Below are 12016 nucleotides of genomic sequence, written 5' to 3'. Positions count from 1 at the left end.
AAACTCCCGGTAAAGGGGACAATTTACATATTAGCCTTTTATTATATAGGATAATGGCTTTTATTCTCTGATTATATGTCATTACTTACTGAAATTATTTGTTCCTTCAAACATAATGAAAAGATCTGTACTATATGATTTACCTTTTGACTATCATGCTCGAAAGTAGAAAACCAAGGTTCAGCAGTTTCCATAAGTTGTGAGAACATCGCACTAAAATGTAGAAAAATAATATACTGTTGTTAAACCTTCACTAAAGTAAATATGGTATAAAAAATAAAAATATCAGAAAGTATCTGTACTTACTAGGCATCATGTTCCAGATACTCAGGGTTCAACAGCGTTTTCATTTCCTCACTTAAAAAAGTAATACATACACATCAAAATGTGTCATTTTGTAACAGAAGGTGATTCAGAGGTTACCTTACTCTATACTTACAAGCCAACTTACTTATAATGTGCAAATTAAAAAATTATCCTTTTTTAATAAAAAAGAGCAATTCCATTAACAAATGAAATCCTTCCTTTCTCTAAATATAAAAAACAAATTAGCTGCCTTGCCTGTACCACGAGATAACTATTTAATTATTCCAAATAACAAATACAAATGATGTGACAACATATTCATCGAATGTGCCTGATCTAGAATACATTGATTACTCCAAAATCTATTACTTATTTCTAAAATAATGCCCAAAAATATATGGTTACTCATCAAATATATCATATCAAAACACTAACTTATTTTCTTTTAATGACTTCCATTTTTACTACATTTCAACATAAATTAATCAGTGACAGCACCTCTTCCAAATTTATTTTAGTGTTGCTTTTACATTTTAGTGGATTGAAATAGCTAAAGCATGTTCAACTCATTTAAAAGCATTTTTTTCAATCATCTATACTTTCTTATTAAGTATATTCCACCTACATGTTTTAAAAAAGGTAAAACTGACATGAAAACAGGATCTCATACTAACTTCATCCTTATCATTCTTTAAAATAACTAAACCAAGGTAATTAAGACATGTTTACTACAGTCAGATCTTGTAAACTCAGTATAATTAAAAAAAACTCAAAAGGAATTAGACAATACTAATGTGTAATATAGTAAACAAAAGTTAATTTAACAAAGGTCCTAGTCTATGTTCAGCAAAATGGTTGGCTACATTTGATTAATAAAGATAATGTGTGTTTTCTTTCTCTTTCCTGCATATAACTGGACTAGTCTGTGAAATATCCCTGACCAAAGTTTTATAATCCTTTGTTCTCTATTTCTAAAATGCTTCCTGGCTGCCTCTCCAGCTCATCAGTTAGGGCAGTGGTCGGCAAACTCGTTAGTCAACAGAGCCAAATATCAACAGTACAACGATTGAAATTTCTTTTGAGAGTCAAATTTTTTAAACTTAAACTTCTTCTAACGCCACTTCTTCAAAATAGACTCGCCCAGGCCATGGTATTTTGTGGAAGAGCCACATTCAAGGGGCCAAAGAGCCACATGTGGCTTGCGAGCTGCAGTTTGCCGACCACGGAGTTAGGGTATCTTAAGTTAGAAAATAAATTCTCACTAGTAGCTTAAGTTAAATACAATTACTAAAGTTATTTGCTGGAAAGACTAAGTTTAATGTATCTCAAAAACTAGACTAGAAGTTTCCATAATAAAAAAGCAAAAAATGAAAAGCTACAAGATGAGACTTTTATTTCATTTTAGATTTCAGTACCTTTCTCTTATGAACTGAACTGAGTCAAACTTGGAGAAAGTATCTCACAGACAAGGTTTCCACACAGCTTATAGTAAAAGAATGGGGCATTAGAAGATAGTATATATGAATACAATCAATCTAGCACTTTGCCATTACAACAAAAATTTCTTCTTCTTGATCCATTAATTATGTCTTTCTTTAGTATACATTTAAGATTTGCAAAGATATTTATGTTCCCAAATTTGTCCATAGCTGAACCGAGATTACAACTATTAACTATGTTAATACAACTAAGTGGAATTAACAATCAGCCACATGAAACACATCCAAATGTTTATAATTTACAAAAGTACCTTCAAGTTAAAAGATTTTGAGGCAAGAAAAGATTACAGCAGAGCTTGAAAAACAGATGGAGCTCATATAAAAACTTGCCTTGGTTGAGCAGACTCGCTGGCATGAAGAAAAGCTTGGTGGTCACAGTGGAGGATAAAGACTATAGGCGCTAAGAGCTCATGCATGCCCTGAAACATAAGAGCAAGAGAAATGAAAGGGTGGGATGTTTATAGTCCACTAGTGGACAGAATAAGCCCAGATAAATGTTTTTTCAACTAGTCCCTGCTACCAACATTTTCATAATAGAAAAGCATAAAAAATGAAAAGCTACAAGATGAGACTTTTATTTCATTTTAGTTTTGGTTCCAATTCAAGCACAGCATGGTATTCTGCTTTAAAACATGGAGAGCAGTTCTCTTTTAAATGACACAACAAACAATAAATTGGCATGGTAGACAACCTTGCACCTGTCAGTTGCTTCAAGATCTGTACTCATAAATATGAATTTCATTTATGCAAATTATAATCATGAGCTACAGTGTAAAGATCTGCAGTAAGAAGGGCAACTAAGAACTGTAGACCTAAGGAAATTACACCCAATGTTTTCATTATATAATGGTTCAAAATTAGGATGTCTGTAGATTTAGGAAGAGCTGAAGTCAGCTAGCTGGAAGTGTTGGATAATAAAAGAAAGAACCTTTAGTTGGTATAATAGAAAACAAAGTTTTTAAATTATGATTTTCAAATTGTTTAATCTGAAGAGTACCTAAATTTTTTCCTAATTGCAACTATAAGGTTACTTATAAACTTAGTGATTTCACCAATATGATTCTTGTTCCTTATATTGGTGTTCACCTGTGAATTATATGAATAGGCAGACACAAAAAGATATATTTGCTACTTAGTTGTCTTTAAAATGTATTATAAAATCCATTATTGTGGGGAAATAAGGTATTCCAAATTAGTGACCTGCCTTGCTAATTGAGATGTTTTTTTCCTCTTAAGCATTAAAAAACACACACATATTTTAGCAAGTTAAAAATAGATTGCGCACTTTTATGCCTCTGAAAGTGAGTAAATTACCATTTCCCTTTTGCTTAATAACTATGGGTTATCTTTTATAAAGATAAGACAAAAAACTACCTTTACAGGAAACAAGAATAAAATATACAAGTAGAGAGAAGAAACAGCTTTTGCTGGTGAAATCAGAGATGACTTCCTATGACAGGATAGTCACACAGCCTTCTGCACAATCTAGTAGTACTGTGTTATTCTTAGGAACTTAGTGGTTATCACAAAATAATATGAAAGTAAACTCTAAGAACTTGATGATATTCTTACAAAATAACTTATGTTCCATTGACAACTTACTTGTTATTGAGGACAAATTACCATAAGCAATCTTTTTTAGGTAACCATGTCCTTAACTAAACAAATCTTGAAAAGATTATCTTTTAGAATAGGGGTGGGGAACCTTTTTTCTGCCAAGGGCCATTTGGATATTTATAACATCATTTGCTGGCCATACGAAATTATCAATTTAAAAATTAGCCTGCTCTATTTGGTCAAACGTTTAACTCACCCTTAATGCCTTGGCAGGACCAGACCAAATTATTTCACGAGCCTTGCATGGCCTACAGGCGAGAGGTACCCACCCCTTGCTTTAGAAGAACATGGTAGAGACACAGAAAGAATGGAATTGTGTTGCTAATTATGCTTTAACATCATCATTAGGGCTTTATTCTCCTGGAAAAATCTCATTATTCCAAAAACTAAGAACCATTATTTTAATCATCAAAGCAATAGCTACTTACTGTAGAAAACCATCCTATATAATAAAGAGCTAATATGTAAATGGTTGTCACACCATCACACCATAATGACCGATCAGCAGGGATCTGAGGTTGCGTGCCACCTGGCTGGGGCGGGGGACCTCAGGCCGTGCTCCCCGCCCAGTGGGGCTTGTTGGGGGTCCTCAGGCTGTGCCCCCCGCCTGGCAGGGCTTGACAGGGGACCTGAGGCTGCGCCCCTCACTCGGCACCAGGCAAGGGGACCTGAGGCTGCCCCCCCACCTGGAGGGGCTTGACGGGGGGGTGAGGCCAGCCGGGTCTGGGTGTCCTGTGATTTCGAGGCACGTATGGGTGGGTGGGGACTTGACTCTGGGTCCCGTGCGCCCCAGACTCTGACAGGAGGGAGATTTTCATATACATTTTACTAATTTTCTTTCATCTCTGACACTTCTATTATAAAGAAAGGGCAAATAGTAATATTAAAATATTTCCTCTAATTAATTCCCTTTTAATGTGTACAAATTTTGCGCACTGGGCCACTAGTGTGAAAGAAAAACAAAAAAGAAAAGGAAAAGAGGAATGGATGAAGGAAAGGGAGGAAAGGAAAGAGGAACAGAAGTAGGGAGGGAGGAAGGAAAGAAAGAAGGACCAAAAAACAAAAGAAATACAAAACTATGATACTAATAGATATCCTTGTGGTAATTTTTGTTTGCTTGTTTGTTTGTTTTGCCTATTTCTGATGGTTTCCTCAGAATAAAGTATCTAGAAGCAGAATTTCTATGTAAACGATGAAAGATATTGTTAAAGTCTCTGATCTATACTATTAAGCTATTCTTCCAAAAGAATTACCTTGCTTATGAGCATAGATATCACCATCTCACAAATCCTCACTTATATTTGTAGTAGTTTTTTTTTTTTTTAAATCCTGTCTGTGTCTATGAGGTTTTTGTTTGTCTTTCTTATTTGTTCATTTGTTGCTTTCAGTTTTATAGCCTACATATGAGTGAAATCATATAGTTCTTGACTTTTTCTGTGTGACTTAATTCCAGAGGGATGGGATCGGGGGTAGTAAAGGGTAAATAATGCCAAATATATGGAGATGGAAGAAAATTTGACTTTAGGTGGTGGGCACACAATGCACTATTCCAATGACATGTCATAGAAACCTATATAATCTTGTTAACCAATGTCACCCCATCAAATTTAATAAAAAATAATTTTAACAAAATCCTATCAAATTTCACCAATGGTTGTTATATAGTTTTAGTTTTCTTTAAAAAAAATTATTTATCTATCCAGTATTTAATTTTGCCCTGAAAATTAAATATATATTTTTCTCTCAAAATGAGTTAAACTAATTAAAAGGGTTAAAGAGAACAAAACGGGGCAGAGGGAACAAATTGTGCTTAGCAGATATCTTGCAGAAAGCTTGCAGTGCCGCCTTGAGCAGAGCATAGCCTACCACTGGACATGTGGCGCTGGGAGGAACCAAGAACAGGACATGCCAGTCAAGCTTTGTACATCAGCAGAACTGCTTGCAGCCAGCAGAAGCTAATAAAAACTTGCCTCTCCCTTCAGTCACCGCTGATTCCATTTTCAGACTCAGCCCACCTGCAGCCATATGCTTGAAATAAAAAGTTCTTTTGATACATTATGACCTCATGTCATAGGTGCGCAACCCCAGCCACCCTACGAACCTTTCACTGATTTATTAGTGAGCACTGTTTATTGAATAACACCTCTTCTCCCAAGAGTTCTGAAATGTCATCTTTACCATAAACTTAATATTTAGCTCTTATTTTTTTCAGGGCTTTTACTAGTATTCTATTGGTTTGAATACCTAGCTAATAAAGAAGGAATATGCTAATTGACCATCACACCCTCACAAAGATGGCAGCACCCACAGCCAATAAAGAGGGAATATGCTAATTGACTGCCATGCCCTCAAAGATGGTGGCACCCACAGCCACAAGATGGCAGTGCCCAGTCCCCTCAGCCCCGTCGAGGCACATCTGCCTCTGGAGTCCCCCAGTCCCCTAGCCACCCAGGGACGACCAAATGACTGAACAAGCAGGCTGCGTGGGGCGATCAGACCGGCAGGGGAGGCAGTTGGGGGCCATCAGGAGAGCAGGGGGGCTGTTGGGAGCAACCAGGCCGGCAGGAGGGGCAGTTATGGCAACCAGGCCGGCAGAGGGGGGTAGTTGGGGGCGACCTGGCCGGCAGCAGGGGCAGTTAGGGGCAACCAGGCCAGGAGGGAGGCGCAGTTAGGGGTGATCAGGTCGGCATGCAGAGGCAGTGAGGGGCGATCAGGCTGGTGGGGAAGGGGGCAGTTATGGGCAACCAGGTAGGCAGGCAGGTGAGCAATTAGGAGCCAGCGGTCCAGGATTGTGAGATGTTTAGACCGGCAGTCGGACATCCCCCAAGGGGTCCCAGATTGGAGAGGGTGCAGGCTGGGCTGAGGGGACAACCCCCCCATCCCCCGGTCCGTGCATGAATTTCATGCACTGAGCCTCTAGTTCTTAATAAGAGCTTTAGTGTACACACACACACAAAATAGATGCTATCTCAGAGAAGATGGTGAGTCTTCTCCATTTTGCTTCTTGGGCTGTTTATTAGGGTCGGGAGAGCAAAGTAAAAGGTGTGCTTGAAAAAAATCAAATAAATATTTTTTTTAATTTTAAAAACAATTTTACTATTGTAGAGAAAACCTGTACATTATTCTATTCTTCCATACTATCTATCCTTTTTTTCTCAAAATTATCTTGCCTGTTCTAAATTTTTTCATCCAAGGGAACTTCAATACATAAATTATAAACAAAATGCTGCAATTTTTATTGGCATTGCATTAAAATGAACTTGAAGAAAATTGATATTTTTAAAACACCAGATTTTCCAATCCAAAAATTTGTAGACCTGCATAGTTTTTACTGGGTTTGTTACTAGGTTTTTATTGTTGTTAGTAGTGGTAGTGATTCTAAATGGGTCTTTCCTCCTCAATATATCTTCTAACTAATTATGACTAATTTAATAAGAAAGATTTATTGTTTAGATGCATCTCTCACCTTCTTTAAATGTTCTCTTCCCTCTATTTTCTGTGATACTACGCTCTCCACATTCTCTATTTGTTCAGGCATCATTTGTCTTCGTTTATTTCAAAAGTTATTTATTAACTACCTATGATGTGTTGAAAACACAAAAGTGAATAAAGTAGGCAAGCTCCTAACCATTATGAAGCTTGCAGTCTAGAGAAACACACACACACACACACACACACACACACACAAACCCAGCTCCTATTATAGGCTCAGCACATAAAAAGCACTCACTACACAGTGACTGAATAAATGAAATATCTACCCTCAATATGGCAACAAATTGGTAAAATTTGGCCTACAATATAAAAAGTGGAAAAGAATAACACTAAATCATATTTCAGTATTTCACATCAATAAATAGGGTGCTCTTTATATAATAAAAATTAATAACATTGAAGACAACTTTTTACCAATTCATTGTTACATTCCAACTAAACTACGGATATTTTCTTAAATAGACTTGGAAGAGACTGTTGGCTTTACTCTCAATTCTAGACTAGTAAAACCCAGAAAATAATTGCAAGTGGCAAGTATTCAGACATCTCTAAAGGAAAAGAGAATTATCTAGACAGAATCATCATAAATTCAATATGCTGTAAATTTGACAAAACATAATACAAAATAATGTAGTGTCAGTATACTTCTTGGTTCCCAAAATGTGTATTTTGCTGCCATCGACACTGTCAGCATTTCTGCTTGCTTCAAGCCTTTATCCCTGCTGGATTGTTAGCAGTCACCGCACTTCGAACTCATGCCATTGGAAAATAAAGGTAACGAAGTTTTCTTCATCAACAGCCTGTAGGCTCACAAAATTGAACCTGTTCTTTTATCTGCCTGTGTTCATTTAGCCCACCAAGCAGTCTTTATTAAAGTTGAGGCATCAGGCAGTCAAAGTTCATTAATACCATTTATATAATCTCTGCAGTTTCAATTAACTCAGCAAGACATTCTACTACATGATAACAGTCTCATTAATTCAATAAAACCCCATAACTATTAACAATATGGTCGATGTTAAACGGGGTGTCACCTAGTACAAAATAATAGCTTTAACAGCTTGTGATAAAACTCAAGGTTTTTTCTTAAATTTGATCTGGCTAAATGTTCAGTCCTTCTACAGAAGGTTTTTTTCTGTGTAAAAAATCTATGAGATTTTTAAACATGTACAGGGAGTAATTAAGTCTTATTAACTGATACCCAGGAGTAAGCTAATACTTTGTAATTCAATAATTGATAGACTTTGTCTAAATTATCAAGAATCTGATCTTCCTATTCCTCTTTAGTGTTCCTTAAAAATGCAGAGGGCTACATACATCACAAATGATGGCGTGTGCAGTTATTATGTTTTTGTTCTTTGTCAGTGGAAATTGTTTCCATTATTTTAAGACTTCTTCAATCTAGATTTTTCTTTCTCTAAAGGAAAAAGGAAAACAAATCTGTATTTTAGGATAATTTTATTCTGACTTGATTTGCTATCAAATCTTTTACTGTGAAGTATTTTCAAGTATTCGAAAGAGGAGAGGAGAGGAGACAATGAGGGGATAGGCTTCATTATAAAAGCCAACACAATGAGAAGAGGAGAATGGGAAAATAGAAATAAACCTGGGTCACTGATGAAGAGCCTGAGCTATGGAACTAATGCTGCAAAACCATTCTGCCCCCAGACTTCTTGCAAAGTATGATTCTAACATCCTTAGAGTTTAAGTCATTTTGAATGGGATTTTCTTTTATTTGCTTCCAAAAAATGCTATACTGATAGAGATTTAATTTCTCCCTGTCTCCCTTTTTGGTGTTTGTTTGTTTTTAGTGTTGTAACTTTGCATATAACTTCCAGATATCTTGCTTGGGAAAGCCTTTCCTACACAGATTGTAAAAATATCCTCCTAAATTTTTTCTGGTATACTTATCTAATTCTTGTTTTTACAGTTATATCTTTACTCCATCTGGAATTTGCTCTCTAATAAAAGTATAATTTAATCTTTTTTCTAGATGGAAAGCCAAATATAGAAAGTCAATAAAAATGTCCTATCTTATCATATTATGATTGCATACATAACTAGACCCATCTTAGTTTGTTCCAGTGATCTACTCCCGATTTCCACACTACCATCACAGTGGTTTGATCGCAAAATATTTATAGAAATTTTCCTATCTCCCTTTGCCACTCTTTTTTCCCCCTAAATTCTCTGGCAACTCCGATATATTTAATAATAATAATAATCCTATATAATAAAAGGCTAATATGCAAACCAACCAAACAGTGGAATGACCAGTCGCTATAACACGCACTGACCACCAGGGGGCAGACACTCAATGCAGGAGCTGCCCCCTGGTAGTCAGTGTGCTCCCACAGGCGGAGCTTTGCTCAGCCAGAAGCCAGGCTCACGGCTGGCAAGCGCAGCGGTGGTGGCAGCAGGCTCTCCCACCTCCGTGGCAGCGCTAAGGATTTCCAACTGATGATGGCTTAGGCCCGCTCCCTATGGGCTCCTGGACTGCGAGAGGGCACAGGCTGGGCTGAGGGACCCCCACCCCCCAGAGTGCACAAATTTCATGCACCAGGCCTCTAGTAATATTAATAACACCACAACTATCAACATGAACGCTTAGTGAGAACTAGATGTTTCTAACTCCACAAAGTTAATGCTATTATTACCCTCCTGTAATAGATAAGGAAACTAAGGATTAGAAAAGTTAAGTAAGTAAATTGCCTATGCAGCTAGTAACTGGTGGAGCTGAGATTCAAATAAAGGAATATGCACCTAGACAAGTGCTCTTAATTAGCTAAGCTACCTTATGTACATTAAAATTAATGTAAAGTTTTTTGGCACTAAATTTAAAATAAATGTGTCCAGTTTTTAAAAAATTACATCTCTCACTTAGATTATCACTGTAATGATACTATATTTATACATCAATCTGGTAAGAAGTTACATTTTATTTAATGTCTTCTCATCTAAAAACATGTATCACTTTTCTGTTTATTCAAGTCTGGCTTTATATACTTTAATACATTTATAGTTTTATTCATATATCTTTTGTGCCTATATTAAATTTATTTCTAGGTTATTTTATAGTTTGGTTGGCATTGTGAATGGGATGGATTTTTTTTTTTCCATTTCTCATTCTAAACAGTGATTTATATAATGTAATTATATTTCAAAGAATTACCATGTAATTAATATAAAGACATATTACTAATATTAAAACTAAGATAAAATTAGTTCCTTTGGGTATTCTATGCACTTAATAACAAATGTATTATTTAGGACAAGTGTAATATGCCTTGGTTTATTATCTTTAAACTGATCAAGTTTTCTTCAAATTAAATACATTGCTTTTACCATATGAATATTTTGTTATATTACACTGAAATTAGGTGGTTGTCAGTTGGACATGTCATAATTTTTTATTGTTAGAGAATTTATTAATTCAGTTTGAATTCCCTCTTGATGTACATTTTGAGAAAGACATAAAAATATTCAACTTGATGTATTCTTTTTTAAATTTTCACCTGAGAATATGTTTTTATTGATATTAGAGAGAGGGGAAGGGAGGGAAGGAGGGAAGAAAGGAGAGGGAGAGGGAGAGGGAGAGGGAGAGGTAGAGGGAGAGAGAAACATCAATGTGAGAGGGAAACATCCATCGGTTGCCTCCCGTATGTGCTCCAACCTAGGTATGTGCCCTGACCAGGAATGGAACTGCAACATTCTGATGTACAGGGCAATGCTTCAACCAAGTGAGCCACATGGCCAGGGCTCAACTTGTTATTTTTATTGGATCACGGTAAGTTCAAGAGAAACCTAGGTATTTCCTTATATATTAAGTAAACAATTTACATTTCAATAAAAATAATCCAACAATTTTCTTTACTTTAGTAATGAGAATGAATTAAATATCAGGATCAGAAAGAATATCCTATAAATTTTAAAAAATTTAAAGGAACTTTCTGAAGTTATATTACTGGTAAGTTTTAAAGAGTAAAAGGATACTTTATTTTTTACACAGCATGTCACATATTTATAAATGCTGTACATAGAAACAATATTTATACATACAACTCTGAAAAGTTTTATTACTAGATTGGCTTCAAAGATGTTGTTTATAAACAAACTCCCAAAAGTTGAAAGAAAAGATTGAATGCCTTATAGAAGACAATTTGGTGAAATGTCTTATAATAAGGAAGAAGCATATGTGCCTCAATGAGCTTACTTTTCTCACCGTGCAGCTGACAAGCAGCCCTTTGATTGCTGTACTATTATGATAAAACTTTGGATACAATAAAGGCTACATTATTGCTCTATCATTTGTCAAGCTGTATAGGAAATTTTGAGTCAATGGATGCCACCTGTACGATATTTTCATTACCTGTTTATAAAGCAACTGCTCGTTTTCTCTAGCATAACAGAAAAGAACATCTGTAAGAATTTTTCTCACATTTTCTTGTCGGAAAAACTGCATTTCAGGAAACCTGGAAAAAGAAAACACGGAATTGAAATGACTAGCACAATTCTAAGAATTACCCTCAAATTCTCATCTCTGAGAGGTGCAAGGGCTGCTTCGGGTTTTAGTGGAAGTCTGTATTTGCCATGCAACTTATGGCATTGATGGGACTGACACGTTCAGGAAAAAAGGATGAGAAAAGGGAAATTATTATATCACAGAGGGAAGCAATACCCTCCAACATCTAAATATTTCAAATGTTTTCCATATGCTTAATGTCACCACATGGTGAATACAACAATTTTTAAGCAAAATGAATTATAATCTATGTATTTATGGTGGGGGAGTGCTCTGTTTTAGTCCATTTGGTTTATAGGACAAGAATGTGACATTATTACCAAGTTTTTGAAAAAATTATCTTTTTAATGCAAATTCATTTAAATTATTTTACATGACCACATTGCGAATTTTATCTAATTAAAATGTAGACTTCAAATGGAACAAGTTAGTCAGTATTGCTTAAATGGTCTGGATCAAAATGTCACCAGGTTCTTTGAGGTCATGTAAAATAGAAAAGGGCAGACTATGAGCTTGAAAGGAACTTAAATAGTTGTTTATAAGACAAAATATATAATCACAATAAGCTATAGATCAA

The 12016-nt window shown here is 35.7% G+C and overlaps 1 protein-coding gene across 2 annotated transcripts in view; it reads right to left on the bottom strand.

The window, feature by feature from the left end:
* Nucleotides 1-12016, bottom strand: part of TBC1D5 (TBC1 domain family member 5) — a 446950-nt gene that overhangs the window by 159120 nt on the left and 275814 nt on the right. For both annotated transcript variants that reach the window (XM_079795163.1, XM_079795164.1), the window contains exons 10-13: nucleotides 11287-11389; nucleotides 2132-2224; nucleotides 307-353; nucleotides 144-213 (exon numbers count right to left, since the gene is read on the bottom strand). In XM_079795163.1, the coding sequence (XP_079651289.1) occupies nucleotides 144-213; nucleotides 307-353; nucleotides 2132-2224; nucleotides 11287-11389 (313 nt within the window). The remainder of the gene's footprint in view (nucleotides 1-143; nucleotides 214-306; nucleotides 354-2131; nucleotides 2225-11286; nucleotides 11390-12016) is intronic.

This window comes from Cnephaeus nilssonii (genome assembly GCF_951640355.1).
Source record: "Cnephaeus nilssonii genome assembly, chromosome: 17".
NCBI lineage: Eukaryota > Metazoa > Chordata > Mammalia > Chiroptera > Vespertilionidae > Cnephaeus > Cnephaeus nilssonii.
This window is presented reverse-complemented; position numbering and strand designations above follow the sequence as displayed.